Source organism: Boeremia exigua (assembly GCF_020726555.1).
Source record: "Boeremia exigua strain MPI-SDFR-AT-0100 chromosome Unknown C7974scaffold_17, whole genome shotgun sequence".
In the NCBI taxonomy this organism is placed as follows: domain Eukaryota; kingdom Fungi; phylum Ascomycota; class Dothideomycetes; order Pleosporales; family Didymellaceae; genus Boeremia; species Boeremia exigua.
Window position 1 is genome coordinate 22,850 of NW_025763534.1, and position 16,140 is coordinate 38,989.

Genomic DNA, 16,140 nt, shown 5'->3' on the forward strand with positions numbered 1-16,140 from the left:
ACTGCCGGCAGGTGGAGCCTGCGCAGCTTTATGCTCGTAACCCCGCACTATGATTGGCGCCATGACGTTGACGTCCGAAATCGCGCATCTAGCAAAGGAATTTGGATTCCGACTCTCAGCCATAGATAAAGACCACTCGGTGCAACCGGTTTAAATCCAGTCATCCACAAGATTTTCTGTAATCAAACACGTCAGGTCAGGCACCATGTCACACCTTCAATACTACGCATACCCTGGAAAAGGCGGAACGGCAAAGAAGAACTTCAAGTACAGCCAGGCAGTACGTATCGGAGACCGCATTGAGTGCGCTGGCCAAGGTAAGCTCTGGTGACCTTCTTTGACAATCACATCAACACAACGCTGATTGTAACAACGTGCAGGTGGGTGGGACCCCCAGAGCGAAGTTTTCCCTACCGAAATCAACGCACAGATCGACCTGGCTTTCGAGAACGTAGAGCGCAACTTGAAGGATGCTGGCGGAAAGGGTTGGTCACAAGTATTCCGAGTGAACTCATACCATGTTCCTATCAACAACGAGGCACTAGCAGCTATGGTGCGGAACTTCAGGAAGTGGATGCCAGACCACGAGCCTATCTGGACTTGCGTTGGCGTCACACGGTTGGGTGAGGACGACATGCGCGTGGAGATTGAGGTCGTGGCACACGACCCAAAATAAAAGGATTCTAGCTACGGATTGAATGCATTAGTGATTGATCACTTAAGAACTCTGTGTCTGATTGCTTTATGGAGGCACAATTGCAGAAGTCATTACTCTGCCGTGAATCAGGAAGATACAAGAGAGCACATCTGCGTAGTTGCTGATTCCCGCCCGGAGATTGCTAAAGACTGTGCGCACCTTGTGCGTGCGAGATATTTTGTTGTGGGCTGGCGTGATTTGTCCCCCCGTTTTGGAGATTTGTCCCCCCTTTGAGATTTGTCCCCCGCGCTAGCCAAATCACCACTAGCGTTAGATAGATTACAGTTTTATATTTGTCTAGGAAGCAGGTAGGTATAAAGGGAGGCTATACGTAAGTTGTCTACTAACACCGTTGTCTCTTTTGCGGACCAAGGTTTTTCTAGGCTTCTAGAGCTGCTACTGCTGCAGCACGTTTAGGCTGCTGTGTAGATATATCCTTAGGCTTAATACTTGCATCTTAAGTATTAACCTATGCAAATCTTTCAGTATAGAAAGCTTCTATGTCTCTAAAATAATAGTTCTATGCTATAGTTAGTATGTAGGAAGCTAAAAGCCCCTACTAAGCAAGAGCTATATTCTGTGCCTCTACTAGCTCTGTAGGATCCCCCTCCTGCCCTATTTCTATTAGAAAAGTAGTAGCTAACATTATATTATTATAACTATATAAAATAGGTTAAGATTATTAAACTTTAATATTAGCTAAGAAATTTTCTAGTATTAGAGGTTGCTAGATAGGGGGCAAAGCTATAGTTACTAATATAGCAACAGCTATAGGCAGAGATAACTAAGGTAAAGTAGAAGGTAAAGGAGTAGGTACTAGAATTAATATAGATATATAAGTAGTTATAGGATCTGCAACTAAAGTAGAGTTAGGAATTAAAATAGTAATAGAGGTGTTAACTTGCTATAGAGCTTTAGCTAGTATTTAACCCTAGAATTAATAATAAGGTTAGAAGCAAGGTATAGAAGGTAGCACACGCTGCTTAAAAGCTAAAGGATTTTAGTAAGTAGATGCTTTGTTTCTCCTTAGCACACCTCTTGTCTGCATAGTAAGTAGCTCTAGAATAGACTAGTATAGCCTAGGGGACAAGAATACTAAAGGTCCTTACTTGCGTTAATAGCGCTAGTAATTATTATAGAGATAGTTTAATTATAGCATAGATCTAGCAGCTATTACTTCTTATAGTATATAGTAGTATAGGAGACTATTTATTTTCTTAAAGAGGCCTAAACAAGAATGCCTACTATAATGCTGTTATTGCTCTTTCTAGCGCAGTAAGTCTTATTGCCTAATATGCTTAATAGCTAGTAGTATAAGAATATTATAGATTCTAGGAGGTAGGAAGGGTATAGACTTAAGCTTATACTAAAACTTAGTTCTATACTTAGAAGACGCAATCTCCTATGCATACTTGCTATATTAACTCTTAACTATCTATTTAATCCTTATAATAATATAAAGCAAGTTACCTATTAAAGTTATAAGATAGTTCTTTAGAACCTTATATATTCCCTTAATAGGTAAACTTATAATTATATTATAGTGTTAGTAATAGGAGGTCTAGGTAGCTACCTACTCTATGCGTGTTAGGTATTAGTTTTCTTATAGGTACCTATAAAGCTCTAGCTAGTAACTATAGTCTTTAAGTAGATTATTCTATTTAAATTAGAAGTCTATTAGTCTCTTTATATAGATAAGCTATTTTAATTAGTCTAAGTATACTAGAAAAGCTGCTTTAGAGTGCTCTTTACTTATATTTAGTATACCTAAGTTTAATAGTTTATAAATAAAGCCCTCTGCTTAGCAATTCTCTGCTTCTCTTCTTTTATTATGCTATTAGCATCTCTCTAGATTTGTTGTGCTTTTATCTAAATGTTCTTATTAATATAACACACGCATAAGAGTTAAGGAACCCCTAGAAGTAGTGCGCGCGCTAACATCTTTAATGCTTCTTCCTAGTTGCTAATAAACATATATAGTTATTATATATCTATTTTAAGGAGGAAGTTTATAATTACCTAGTAGTAGTCTGTATATATTTTATTACTAAGGAAGTAGAAGCCTATAGAGAAGAATGTCTATAGGTTAGTATAGCCTAGTATATATAGTAGAGGAAGTTTATGCTTATTAGTTTAATATATGCAATCTATTAATAGTATATTAGAATTTGCTAGCAGCAGCTTAACCTGCTTCTAATAGGCAAAGAAGAGGTTTTAAATACAATTATTATTATTCTTCTTAATAGCGAAGATCTAGTCTACTGTAGACAGATTATCTAGCAGTGCCTCTATTAGACTTCTTCTATCTAAATGCCTCTCTCTAATTTTCTTTCTCTTGCCTTAGATATTAGTAGTAGTAACTAATGTGTTATAATCTTTACTTTAGATTGCAGCAAGGATCTGTATTAGCTGCGCCCCTATATAGGTTATTAATTTAATTACTTCCTTTTATGCTATTATATGCTTATAATATATATTATGCGTGCTAGGGTTAATTAATTAGGGGTAGTTATAATGCTTATCTAGAACCTCTAGCTTCTATTATTTGCTATGCTTTACCCTAAAGATAACTAGCTTAAAGAGATATTCTGCTGCACGCGTGCTTATACTTAACTTTCTTGCACTTAACTAGTAGGTTTAAAATTAGTTATAATAATAGTAGTATTATGTTTTAATATCTAAGTTATAAGGCTTACTTTGCTTAAGAATAAAGCTATAGCTATGTTGCCTGCTATGCGTCTTAAGAGCATTATATGCTTCCTTATAGGAGTTATAGAGAAGGTCTAAGGGTGCTAGAATAGCTTCTATAATTATATATATAGAACTAGAGATAGCTAACTATAACGCAGAGAGGATTATAGAGAAGGCTTTGTAGCGCAGAAACGCGTAGGTGTTATGCTGTTGTCGCGTTAATAGATTACACGCTAAGCTTGGTTAGGCAGTTAATATCCACTAACACTAGCGCGGGGGACAAATCTCAAAGGGGGGACAAATCTCAAAAACGAGGGGACAAATCACGCCAGCCTTTGTTGTGTGCTAGTTTCGTTGCGCGCTAATACCTCGTTGCACTACCTACCTACCGTATCGGCGCCGGCTGCCGCGACCGGAATATGAAATGCTAACTACCACCGGCTATCGTTCTATCATCCGTTCCACGATAGCGACGGCTTCTGGCACTTCGTCAGCCACAGACTTTTTTTGGCGATAGTCCGGTCTTCCGTTATGGTTATTGATCACCTGCGCAGCAGCGGAGTTCAGTTTCCAGGCCTCGATTCTCGCATCCAAGATAAGGCGGGATCACAGCAGTGCACGGACCGGAATGTGAATTCCGCCACGCCATGCTCCCCGCAGCCTCAAATGAACATATATCTGGGGTAGATGGCAAGACGTGAAGAAGAATCAGCAGCCTGAACTCCTTCAATCTCATTAGCGTTACTTAGGACTTAGTATTCTTGCATTATGTCTTCTGTTGAGTCTTCGCTCAAGGGCCCCAAGGCGCCAATTGAACACAAAGACGAGCTGGAGCTCGGCACAACTACAACCCTTCCGGGTACTGTAGAACTCCCATGGTCAGCCCAGTACAAAGCCCTCTGGACCTGTAAGCGCTCGGTCTTCGCGTGTAGGTCGCCTTTCTGCCTTCCCCTCATTCATTCAACTGATCACAGTTTGATACAGCGTTCGCCTGTTCGTCGGCAGCTGTTCTGATTGGCTACGACCTGTATCTCATCGGCAGCATCATCGCAAATCCAACATTCGTCGAGTTCTTCGGCGTTTATGACGAGTCTATTCAGGCATGGGCGCTCCCAGCTAATAGGCAGTTGGTCTGGAGCATAGTGCAATACTGCTCCGCTATGGCAGGTGCGCTAATCTCAGGACTTTTGAATGACGCGTTTGGTAAGAAGCTGAACTTCTACTGTCTGATTGCGTACGTACATCCACGCAAAAACTAAGACATAACGTGTAGCTGACGCAGAAACACAGCTTGACGATGGGCGGCACGTTAGTCGAACTCCTCTCCCCTAACTGGCTCGTCTGGATCGTCGCCAAAATCCTCTTTGGTGCTGCCATGGGCCAGATGCAGGGTACAATCCCATCTTACATCGCCGAACTTGCACCAACGGCTATTCGCGGTTTTCTGCTCTCTCTCTTCCAATTCTGGATTATTTTCGGCTCTTTCCTAGGATCCTGCGTACTCCAGGGAACCACAAGTGTTAGCGGAAATTGGTCTTGGAAAGGTGCTGTGGTCTCTCAGTTTGCCATTGGAACGATATGCCTTGCCTTATTCATCCCTCTCGTACCGGAGTCGCCATACTATCTCATTGGTCGCGGAAAGGCAGACCAGGCACGGACAGTACTGCAGCGACTAAGGGGTTCAGAGTCCGATTACGATGTTGATCGCGACGTTGCCACAATACAGGCGACGCTGGATCATGAACGCCAGTCACGCGCTGAGTCGGGCTCCTATCTTGAGTGTTTCCAAGGAACCAATCTTCGTCGAACATTGATTGCATGCTTGCCAATGGCTATGCAGCATTTCATGGGATATCCACTCGCGGGAAACTACCAAGCCTACTTTCTCAGTCTGTCTGGATTCGAAGACTCTTTTCTGATCGGCATCATCTCGATGCTCATCGGTATGATCGCTATCATTGGCGCCTTCTTGCTAATTGAGAAGACTGGCCGACGACCACAACTGATCTACGGCTCGGTTGGCCTATGTCTTTGTCTTCTCATCATTGGCATCCTCGGTTTTGTCAATCCCGGAAGCCAGGCTTCAAGTACGGCCGTTGCTGCATTTTGTATCATCTGGTCTGTATTCTACTATGCATCCTTGGGTGCTGTTGGATGGACGATACCTGGTGAGGTTCCATCAGCACGCTTGCGCAGCAAAACCACATCGCTCGCTGGCTTTACGAACTCATTGATCAACATGGGCTGGTCTATTGCTATCCCATATTTGGTCAACGAGGAGAACGCTAATCTTGGTGCGAAGACTGGCCTCGTCTTTTTTGCGCCTGCAACGGTGCTACTTGTCGTAGCTTGGTTCTCTGTGCCAGAAACGAAAGGAAAGTCGTTCACAGAGCTGGACGAACTATTTGAGAGGAAGACTTCAGCTCGCAAGTTCTAAATCGATATTACGGGCCATGTATATGATGTGTTCATTGGGTTTGCTCAGACGATCGATTACATTGTTGCGTCCAGATTCCTGCATTTGCTTTAGCGGCTGGAAACATCAAGGTTGTTCTCACACCGCCATGAGGATCTCCAGGATCGAGGCCAAACAACCAGTATATATACATGCGTAAAGCAGAGAAGCCGGCGAACAAGCCTTTGATCAAACCCCCTTAATGCCTTTCAGCCCAAATTAAGACCAAAGCTGTTTGCTCTATGCACAGTTTGCCTTCCCATAACCGCCGCAAGGTGGCTTTTGTTCACTACACGGTATAAAGGTTAGCTACAAAGAGTCGACAAGTGCTGTCAATCGATTTTGGGAAGCATGCAAGACAACACAAAGCAAACGAGTATTCTGGCTTTGCAGGCATTGCATCCTTCAAGCGACCTCGAGAATGATCCCAGGATCTAGGTTGTAGGAGAATATATGGTCCGCCTGGTCCCAGGCTTGGCAAGCAGCACCTCGCACTCATGTTGCTGCACGTGAGACTGCTGTCCTCTGTGGAGTGTCATGCGACAGAATCATTCTTGAAGGGGCGTCGTGCAAAAATGTCTCTGCGGCCGTCGTATGATCTGGGCAGGCAGCAGTGAAAGGGGGCCTCAAGATGTGACGGGCGCTCGTTCCCTTGACAGTGTCTTGGGAGTTCCGAAATCAATCGCCGACAGCAAAGTAAACGCGTTGATCCCTCTGGGCCGTGAAGCACGACCAATGCTTTCTTGAAGTCGGCAGATTGGCGTGGTGGATGTTGCAAATTCCGCTTGTGTCGAATGATCAGAATTTCCTTGCAGAAAGTGCAAAACCCTAACGCTAAACAACTTTGAGCAAATACTAGGCCTTGCGTCTAGCATGATGGGTGGTGTGGAGGTAGGGTAAGCCAAGGTTTGGACCAGGTGTTCGATTGCCGAAAGGGACTTCTCTTATGGCACGCAGTCTGGCTCGGATCGCGAAGCACCCTTGCAACACGGCGGTGGAGACAGATGGAGTGGTTAATCGCTGTGGTCTTCGTTTTTCGCGGCTGCAGACTGGTCCGCTTTGTCACGTTATCTTCACTGCTCTAACTATAGACTAGACTGCAAGATCCCCTTTTCGATTTTGTCCGCCTTAAGTTGTGGCGTGGCCGTACCAATATGCTGGGTTGCGTCCTGAGTAAATGGATTTGCAGGCTTCAGTACTTCGATCGGTGAATAGAATTCATCTGGTGACTCTGCAAAGCATGATTCATTAGTCCTAAGATCAGTCCTTGCATCGATCTGATGACTCTGCTGGTATTCTGCACTTAGCGTATCTGTCGATAGCACAGAGATGCTGCTCCAGAGCGATCTGCTTGCCGTATACTTCTTGGTCCTTTTCCCCACCCAAGCGTGTTGCATCAACTTTAGCGGCAGGTCGACGAGCTCGACACTCAATGTCCGTTGAATGTGACTTCTTGTCTCCTCAACCTCATTCCTCTCAATCAGGATCCTTCTGCAAGCCGTGTTGCTGCAGCCGATAGGTATACATTCTTCATTGCTGGTAGCTTCCGCTGCAATACACAACGCTTGATGCAACCAGAGCCAGGCGGCATGTGTCCTACTGAGATATTTTGACTTGATACTTTGTCTATTGCTTTACTCAAGAGATGACCTTTTCTTAGCAGCAGGACCGGCGCATATCTAGCGTCCAAAGTCACGAGTGATTGTAGGCTCGGTGACATGATCGCCTGCCACATCCCCAACATCTTCATCTCAGCAAGCGATCAATTGACTGAGGGTGGACGTGATGTCTATGGCACGGTTGTGGCAATGGGACATGGATGGATGACAGTGCTCTGTCGTTCGTCAGGCGCAGAATTATTTGCCTAGCACTTTAGGTGGCCCTCACTACACCCTGCCGATTACTGGAGCTACAAAAATCTTAGGAAGAAAGGAAGTCTGAGTATCTCTGATAGCGAGACCTGCCCGAATACTCAGCGCTATCCGATTTGTTGCTGCGGGGAGGGGTTGATAAGCTTGTTGCGATCGTCACAGTCGGAAGAATCTTCGACCTTATCATTACAACTCTTAGTACTTTGAGAAGCGAGCGGGAGGAGAGAGGTCTTCATCCATGGTGTTTGTGTCCGTTGCATTACGAGATCGCAAGACGGACCGGACGGAATTCATATTCCGGCCCCCGCCCGAGATTACCCAGCGTCAATCTAAGCACGACTAGGCTCTAGTTTGATGTACTTTCACTGTTTACATACCTGATAAGGAACATAAAAACAGAAGTGTTTATAAGGACGCAGGGAGAACTTTTGGAGACGTGAGTCCCCAAGTGTATATTATCACTTTTGGCAATTGACATAATGCCTTATTTTACGTTCCGGCAAGCAATCATCTTTGGCCTCATATTTGCTTCAGGTAAGTACTACCGTCCGTGAGAAGCATGTTACATTTTTGATTGATGGTGTCGCAGCTGCGCTGATTGGTTACGACTCTGGTTACCTAAATGGCGTCATCGCTTCTGAAGACTTCAATCGACGATATGGTCCGATAGGAGCAGATGGCAAGCACTTTTTGCTCCCGCTGACACGTTCGCTCTTCACGTCGATGCTCATTGTAGGCACCGTTTTTGGCTGCCTACTCCCGTCATTCGTGCAGAACAGAAGTGAGTGAGACCTTCTGGAAAGAGAGAGAATCTGAAGATCTAAACTTTCTACAGTTGGCCGAAAAGGGTGCCTTCTTGTCGCAGGATTGATTTATGCTCTTGGCGTCGCCCTGCAGACGGCTGGTGTACCTGCAGCTGGGTTCATCGTCGGTCGCGTCTTCCTTGGCGTTGGACTTGGTATCATCTCCGTCACCGTCAGTCAAACAACCATAGGCTTATCGGGACGAGTACAAGCAAGACTGACATCAAGTCTAGTCTCCTGGCTATCTCATCGAGGCGTCCTCATCAAAGAGTCGTGGACGTTTGATAGCCCTGTACACACAATTGCTGACAAGTGGTAATGTGGTGGCATGCGCGATCAGTCTCGGTACTGCCGATATGTCAGGTTCCATGAGTTGGCGTAAGTTGAACACCTTCGTCTATATCCATTGACAGACATAGTATTCAACATTAAATGACTGACAAACAGGCCTTACAATCGCTTTTCAGCTCGTCCTAGCCTTGTTCGTCTTTCTGGGTGCCTGCTACGCACCAGAATCACCATCTATACTAGTGCGCCAAGGAAAACATGAACGAGCACACTCGTCCATCTGCGCTTTGAGAGACATACAGCCCGGCTCATCAGACCTACTTGCCGCAATTGAAGAAATTCAGAAGTGGATCGATGAGCAGGAGATAGCTGGGAAAGTCCACCCTCTGGAATGCTTTCAAGGCACAAATCGCAGACGAACCTTATTGGGGATAACGATGAGTTTCATGACGATCGCTACAGGAGTCACATTCTGGTTTGGCTACGGGACAACCTTTTTTCAGAGTGCAGGTGTAGATAATGCGTTCTTGGTCTCTTTGATTTTGGCTGTCGTCAACTGTATCTTCACGACACTGTCGCTTTATCTAACAAATAAGCTTGGAAGAAGAAACATGCTACATGGCGGAGCGGGTGTTATGATTGGGGCCTATCTGTTGGTCGGCGTCACACATTCTGTGGCACCGAACAGTACTGCGAGCAACAATCTGCTTATCGCAGGTGCTGTTTTGTTCATTGCAGCATATGCTGCAACCTGGGGTACTCTGGGTAAGCATTGATACCATAAAAAGAAGCAAGCTCCAGAGACACGACAGCTAACATGACTAGGTTGGACAATTATGACGGAACCTTACTCTTCACGCCTAAGAACACAGAGTACGTCCATCACAATGGTCACGTACTGGACTGCGACATGGGGTGTAGGATTTGCCACGCCCTACCTTGTTGATGAGACTGCGGCGGATCTTGGTGTCAACATTGTCTATCTTTGGCTTGGAATGGTCATTCTCTCGCTGGTATGGGCATACTTTTGTGTGCCAGAGCTCTCGGGTCTGTCCATTCGAGAGGTGTGTAAACCTTTCTTCCTCTATAACGACTTTTGATCACAACTAACTTCGTCTGAAGGTTGACTTGCTCTTTGAACAAAGAGTATCCGCATGGAAGTCCAAGGAGTGGGCGCGTCAGCTCAGGGACCGGACAGTGATAGAGGGGACAGATCCATCCGGCGGAACAGACACGCTTGACATGAAATCAATGGACTTCGAGCAGAAAGTATAGGGGTACTCCCATCGCTGTTAACCAGGAACCTACTCGTGCATGGCGTTTAACGACCTCGCGATCCCTCGATAGATAGGCGGTAGACCGATGCAGCGGAATATTGCGGAGATTATCGGCCTTCAGTTGAATATAAGGGCCAAGTACTCTCTTGTAGTGTTTAAGATTGGACTCTAGTGGTAAAATTGTTCTACTGCCTGTGTGTTAGCTTTAGAAGGCTAATTACCATTATAAACGACATGAGTGTATAGCCAGTGACGCAGTCAAGCGAGCGACGCACCCAACAGACCATAGGCCTTCTACGCGCACTTAGTCAACACCACAACGTTGTACTGTAGCTTATAGTAGATGTTTTTCATGGCTGACATCTACCAAATTTTCTACGTGTGCGCTGGTTGTGCCCTGTCTCACCGCAGCGCTTGCAATGCCTTTTATAGTGCTTGCCTGTACCTGTTCGGCCTCTACCCTCACGCGTTTCCCCCTCTACCTGCAGCGCAACGTCGCAGTGGGCTATCAAATCCTCTGCCTGTCCCTTTAACAGGTCTCCATCCGCTTTCGTTTGCGTGGATTGCGCTCAGAAGCTGCCTTGTGTGGCGCTTCAGGTTGCAGCACTGGGGCTGCCAATAACGTCTGCCCATACAATGGCATTGCACAGCTGATCAACGATCCCAGTCATCGGTCCAATGCACGTTCAGACCCTGGTGCGCTGGTCTGTGGCGATTCATATGTTTGATTATCCATTAATGCCCGACTTGAGCTTCATGCGAGAAAGCCCTACAGTACATCCATTTGCGTTACATAAGGCTCCAGAAGCGCTATACTCCAAACATCCTGAGGATGTGGAAACAAGTCCCAACCATCGAACACGGCTTGACCGTACGTTTTAGCACCCGTTTCTGCATTTTCAAGTTCAGTTGCCGTGGTATTCACACTCAGTTTCGCCGAATTGTCCCCCTCTCGATTATCGTGAGTATTCTTCAACTCGTTCACCAATGCGATGGTATTGCCCGCTATCCCCCATACAGTGGCCACTTCCTCCAGAATGGCTAAACAATCGTTTAGCGCCACGTTTGCTTCTCGCGAAGTCTCTGATTGTGCATCATCGCGGTCAATGATATGTATCGTGCAAGCGTTTAAAAGAAAATGTACGACAATGAAGACAATGCACTGCGATGTGTAGTGCTGTCTATAAGTCTTGCACAGATTCATGATCTCGAAGGCACTCTCTCTGCAGATGAGTGGTGCAGAGACGGCAATATCCTGGCTTCTGGGTGGAAGGCCGTCTCTATTGTCTGACAGATGTAGAAGAAAGAGGAAGGGTCGATGGACTAGTATCTGATGACTGTGGTACGCCATGCTTCAGGGCACTCGTCAGTTGTGTTCACAATACTTAGAGATTCAGACGACGCACTGTAGCAAGAGCAGGTGCGGCAACGGCCCACTTCGTGTAAAGCTCAGTTCCAAAGGGAGCGAGCATTTCCAAGCACGATACTTCGCATGAGCGTTCTTCACAACGTCTGAGAGCTTGTTGAGGATTACACCGAGGCGCCGAGTATCTCGTCGAAGTCGGATAAGGTCGTGCTGCCATATGTATCTGTGTAGAAAGTCAGCATTTGAGGTCGAACAAAACATTGACCGTACATCTGGGAGAGTATTTCGTCTGTCAATTTCCAGAGATCTACAGCACAGCGGAACGCGTTGAGCACGCTGTTGGTATAGGTTGGAGATCCCTCTACCAGCGTGGTATCTTGTTTGTTCGTCGATATCGCCAGAACACGTAATTTGATCTCGGCTGTACTGAAATCTGTGGGATGCAGAAGACAATTCCGACCTAAGCATGAGCCGAGCATTCTATCCACAAGGACAAGGGCCCAATAAGTTACTACCCGAGTTTCGACACGACGCGGTGATAGATGGCCTGATGCGACCCACCTATTGTAGTCACGACCAGCATGAAGGCCTATAGAGCCGCCTACTGTCGTTGCAATGCCTTCTCACATCAGCACGGTACCCTGAAGCGCAGTTTTAGGTGCATACCGTGAAAAACCCACGCGCTGTTCTCGTGCCCACAGCTATACTCACGACAGGCCAGAAGACAAGCAGATTGCACTGTCTCGACAGAGGGCTTTCGTAAAGCCAAGTCCATAACGAGTTGAGTAGCCTGCGCATGCGCTGAATCGCTGCGGTCAACCCGATCCTCGTAATTCAAACGGCCAATACCATGCATGTTGTAAGTCAGAGAGAGTATGGACCAAAGTACTACTCTTCTAGCAACGTCCTCTGCACTGGGAGGGTAGGCGTTCATGAACGAATTTATGCTGCATCCTGGCAGAATTAAGACGCACGAATTTTGCCATTCCATGAACAGGTCAAGATGATGGCACATCTCCTCCGCATCTGGAAGCGCACGTAGTGCAGCCGGCATTTCCGCGATGTTGATCGGTCGTTGTGGCGCTGCAGGCAGCCTAGCGCCTACAGCTGAGCTTGTTGGGCCTCTATACTCCAATTCACCGTGTTCGCCAATCGCGAGGCCAAAACTCAGACTGCCTGGGATAACTCTGGACCATTGCGGGGTCGTCGACAAAACCGAGCTTCCTGGGCGCGCTGATTTTGTTACCATGGATGCTGCATCTTCGATATCATGACCGCGATCTCGACGTCTCTTCAGCGATTTGGCCAGCCTCCTTAGTCGTGAGTAAGTGTTAAAGCTTTGTCACATATTCGCTCGCCTACGCTGATCCATCTCCGAGTTGTACTGACATGGTAGTTTCCTACTCTTACAAACTGAGCATGGAGATTGGCCATCGCACTATTCGATGCTTAGCTGAATGGGAGGCCTCAAGATGAAACGACAGAAGAGCGGCTATGCGGAACGAACCTTGCGCTTTCGTCTGTGGCACGAAGTACATGCGTATGATGTGCGTGCCGAACGGCGTTTTGTGTCTGCTCCTGGGTCTGACATCTTTGTTTGTCGTATGAACTTAGTAGAGATGAACCAGTAAACTCGTGGAAGACGTAAAGCTTCACTCAATGGTGTGGAGCACAGATGTCTTCGGGCCGACAACAAAACAAAAGTGGGACTCCGCGATAAGACAAGAGATTTGGCTCTACCCAATACGTAAAAATGCACACATAATAACAAATGCGTACTCTACACATGACTGCAGATTGTTATTTCTGCGCTTTACTGTATATAGTATCTACTGCTATAATAATTGTAAATATAAAATAGTGTTATCTAATATGCTTTATAAGCAAGTAGGCTATATAAGCAAACAGGCTACCCTACTAACTTTGCACAATATATAGACTTTAATTAACTATAGCCCCCTCCTACTACGGCTAAAACAGCTCTTATAAGGCTAATATAAACCTTATAATCTTAGCTCTTAATTAATGCTAAATATTAACTAAGAGATCTACTACCTATATATATAAAGTTTCTTAAACTACCTTCTAACGCTAACGTGCTAGAATGTGCGCCTAATATAATTACTAGCCTAACTTAAAGAAGCTTACTAATCTAGAGAAGTAGGTAATTATTAAATATATACTTAACTTAAATATATATAGATTTGCACCTATATATAATACTATATATAATATAGCTAATAAGCTACTAGCTATATATAGTGCTAGTTAGGTTAGTATCTACTAGCTATATAACTTTATTAAGTATATAGATAGTCTTATAACGCGTTTTAATTAAGTATATAATAAATAGAGAGCCCTATATAAGAATCTAGCTCTAATTAGGAGCTAGTTTAAGCTTATAGAGTAGATAAAGGCTAAGTATAGCATCTATAATAATAATATCTATAACTTTAATAAGGCTAGCTTTATAATAGGTAAGATTATAACTTAGCTTATTAGAATAGAGTTAGAGAGAAGAGGTAGGCTAAAGGCTATCTAGCTAGGTAATTATAAGTAGGTAATATTAATTGCTATAATTAACGCAGCTAGCTAGTTAGTCCTACTATTCCTTATCTTTGCTAGTAAGTACTACCTCTCTACCTAGTATAAGGAGGATATCCTATATAACTAGATAATTATAGTTAGTAATAATAGCTAGATAAATAGTAAGCTAGGTATAGAGTAGCTAAAGTACTTTAATACTTATATAAAGACTTATATTATTAGTATATACTACCTACTTATCCTTAATAGCTATATAAGCTACTATTTTCTTAAGTTTTAAGAGCTTTATAAGAAGAATAATATCTTTATACTCTATATACTACCTTACTTATCCTAGCTACTATAGCTACTTAATATTAGCTACTTCTTACTATTAAAGCGCGCGTATAGTTATAAGGTTAAGAGCCTAATCTACTACTATATTAACTATATTACTAAGCTTAAGTTTCTACTAGCGTTTAAGGTAGTATTTAATTAATTACTTACCTTAGCTAATATCTACTTAGCTTTTTAAGGTATAGGCCTTATTTCTCTCTAGCTAGACGCTATTTTATTAAAGCTAGACGTATAGCTATATATACTATCTCTAGCTACTACTCTACTAGAGGCTCTCTAGGAGGCTTATATACTAAGTAATATATATAAGCTTAAGGCTTAATTAACTCTTATATATAAGTGTATATACTAGTATAAGAGCTTATTACTAGCTTCTACTATTAAAGTAATTAACTAGCTAAAGAAGGGTACTAAGGTAATAATACTCTCTACTAAGCTAATCTATAATTAGATTACTAGCCTTAAGTAAGCTAATAAGGTAGTATTAGCGCGTAAGTAATAGAAGAAAAAGTATATATAGAAGTAAGGGATCTTAACAAAGGGAGAGAGAAAGTATTAAGGTTATACTTTAAGTAAAGCTTATAAGTACTATTTAATTAGTTCTTAGGAATAAATACTATTAGGGAAACTAAAGGAGAGGTTTATACTAAGAAGTATAGATATAATCTATCTATCTTAAGTATAAGAGTAATAATAAGTCGTATAGAGTAGACTATCTAGCTTAAAGGTTAGGTTAAGATCTAATATTATAGATTAATACTTAGGTTAAATATAAACTATAAGGGTTATCTTCCTATATACTATATACTTAAGATATTCTATAGTTATTCTAATATTCTATAATATACTAACGTTAGATTATATTAGAATTTTATAGAATTCTTAGAATAATATATAACATGTTCTATTATATCGTTCTACTAAGACTTTAGAATAGAAGGGGTTATATTATTATTAGTTCTAAATACTAACCTTCTTAAAGACCTTTAGGTTATCCCTAAGTGTTATTAATTCTTCTATCTCTTATTTTCTATTATGCCTCTTCTAAGGTTTATAATAATAGCTTTCTACTCTAAAGATCTTTTAGGTAATAATTTAATAGTAGTACTTAATAATTACTATAATAACTTTAGCTATATATACTAAAGCTTACTAGTATCCTATATAATTTTAATAAGTAGAGACTTATAACCTTATTTAAAGGTTCTAAATAAAAATATAAGTAAGAGTAAGAAAATTATCTTTACTTTTCTATAATATTTATAGAAATTAGGTTATAAAGTAGCTAGAAGTAAATATACTATACCTCTAGGTATAGTTTTTAATTTCTATCTTTATATTAAGATAAGAAACTTATAAAGAATAATTACTAGTTAACTTTTTAACCTATAAAAATAAAGAGAACTTTAAGTAGTTAAGTATAGAATAAGATAATATATACCTAGGTTTAAAAGATCTCTTTAAGTTAGTATTCTATAGAGTTATCTTAGAAGTATTTAATATCTAACTACTACCTACTATATAGCTTTTTACCTATTACTATATAGTTTTACTCTATTAATAATTCTATATATTTTATTTTTTTTCTTCTTACTTAGCTCTATATCCCTACTAGTAAAGTTTTTCTATAGCTCTACTACCTTAGTTATCTCTATAATTACTATTATACTCTAGTTTATAACCTATCTAAGCGTAATCTATAATATTATATACTTCTTCTTTTTAGTAAGTTTTTAGATTTTAAAAATTATAGCTATATTTTTATAAAAGTTCTTACCTTAAAATTTAATTACTATTTATTAGGAATTA

At 42.4% G+C, this 16,140-nt stretch overlaps 4 protein-coding genes across 4 annotated transcripts; 3 read left to right on the forward strand and 1 right to left on the reverse strand.

Annotated features, from left to right (window-relative positions):
* The first annotated feature begins 122 nt into the window (after nucleotides 1-122).
* On the forward strand, nucleotides 123-709 carry C7974DRAFT_407180 (putative L-PSP endoribonuclease family protein). The gene is made up of 2 exons (XM_046143209.1): nucleotides 123-317; nucleotides 381-709. Exons 1-2 carry the CDS (start codon nucleotides 206-208, stop codon nucleotides 674-676), a joined length of 408 nt encoding a protein of 135 aa, XP_045990805.1. The 5' UTR covers nucleotides 123-205; the 3' UTR covers nucleotides 677-709.
* Nucleotides 710-3,976: 3,267 nt separating this feature from the next.
* On the forward strand, nucleotides 3,977-6,041 carry C7974DRAFT_467321 (general substrate transporter). Its single transcript, XM_046146356.1, has 3 exons — nucleotides 3,977-4,316; nucleotides 4,373-4,622; nucleotides 4,679-6,041. Exons 1-3 carry the CDS (start codon nucleotides 4,157-4,159, stop codon nucleotides 5,823-5,825), a joined length of 1,557 nt encoding a protein of 518 aa, XP_045990806.1. The 5' UTR covers nucleotides 3,977-4,156; the 3' UTR covers nucleotides 5,826-6,041.
* A 2,152-nt stretch (nucleotides 6,042-8,193) lies between these two features.
* Nucleotides 8,194-10,080, forward strand: C7974DRAFT_419083 (general substrate transporter; the record flags this gene model as incomplete). The annotated part of the gene is made up of 7 exons (XM_046144198.1): nucleotides 8,194-8,248; nucleotides 8,304-8,495; nucleotides 8,550-8,689; nucleotides 8,751-8,895; nucleotides 8,965-9,570; nucleotides 9,631-9,869; nucleotides 9,928-10,080. 7 exons carry the CDS (start codon nucleotides 8,194-8,196, stop codon nucleotides 10,078-10,080), a joined length of 1,530 nt encoding a protein of 509 aa, XP_045990807.1.
* Nucleotides 10,081-10,773: 693 nt separating this feature from the next.
* On the reverse strand, nucleotides 10,774-13,081 carry C7974DRAFT_407186 (uncharacterized protein). The gene is made up of 5 exons (XM_046143210.1): nucleotides 12,956-13,081; nucleotides 12,115-12,886; nucleotides 11,719-12,067; nucleotides 11,489-11,671; nucleotides 10,774-11,434 (listed from the first exon to the last, which is right to left on the reverse strand). Exons 2-5 carry the CDS (start codon nucleotides 12,695-12,697, stop codon nucleotides 10,852-10,854), a joined length of 1,698 nt encoding a protein of 565 aa, XP_045990808.1. The 5' UTR covers nucleotides 12,698-12,886; nucleotides 12,956-13,081; the 3' UTR covers nucleotides 10,774-10,851.
* Nucleotides 13,082-16,140: the final 3,059 nt, after the last annotated feature.

Excerpts from the sequence above, each read along its gene's own strand:
- C7974DRAFT_407186 (XM_046143210.1), bottom strand. The coding sequence starts at position 12,697 with ATGGTAACAAAATCAGCGCGCCCAGGAAGCTCGGTTTTGTCGACGACC. Across the intron at positions 11,672-11,718 it reads GACGAAATACTCTCCCAGAT|ATACATATGGCAGCACGACC; the intron begins GTACGGTCAATG and ends CTTTCTACACAG. Across the intron at positions 11,435-11,488 it reads CCGCACCTGCTCTTGCTACA|CATGGCGTACCACAGTCATC; the intron begins GTGCGTCGTCTG and ends AGTGCCCTGAAG.
- C7974DRAFT_467321 (XM_046146356.1), top strand. The coding sequence starts at position 4,157 with ATGTCTTCTGTTGAGTCTTCGCTCAAGGGCCCCAAGGCGCCAATTGAA. Across the intron at positions 4,317-4,372 it reads TAAGCGCTCGGTCTTCGCGT|CGTTCGCCTGTTCGTCGGCA; the intron begins GTAGGTCGCCTT and ends AGTTTGATACAG. Across the intron at positions 4,623-4,678 it reads AACTTCTACTGTCTGATTGC|CTTGACGATGGGCGGCACGT; the intron begins GTACGTACATCC and ends GCAGAAACACAG.
- C7974DRAFT_407180 (XM_046143209.1), top strand. The coding sequence starts at position 206 with ATGTCACACCTTCAATACTACGCATACCCTGGAAAAGGCGGAACGGCA. Across the intron at positions 318-380 it reads CATTGAGTGCGCTGGCCAAG|GTGGGTGGGACCCCCAGAGC; the intron begins GTAAGCTCTGGT and ends AACAACGTGCAG.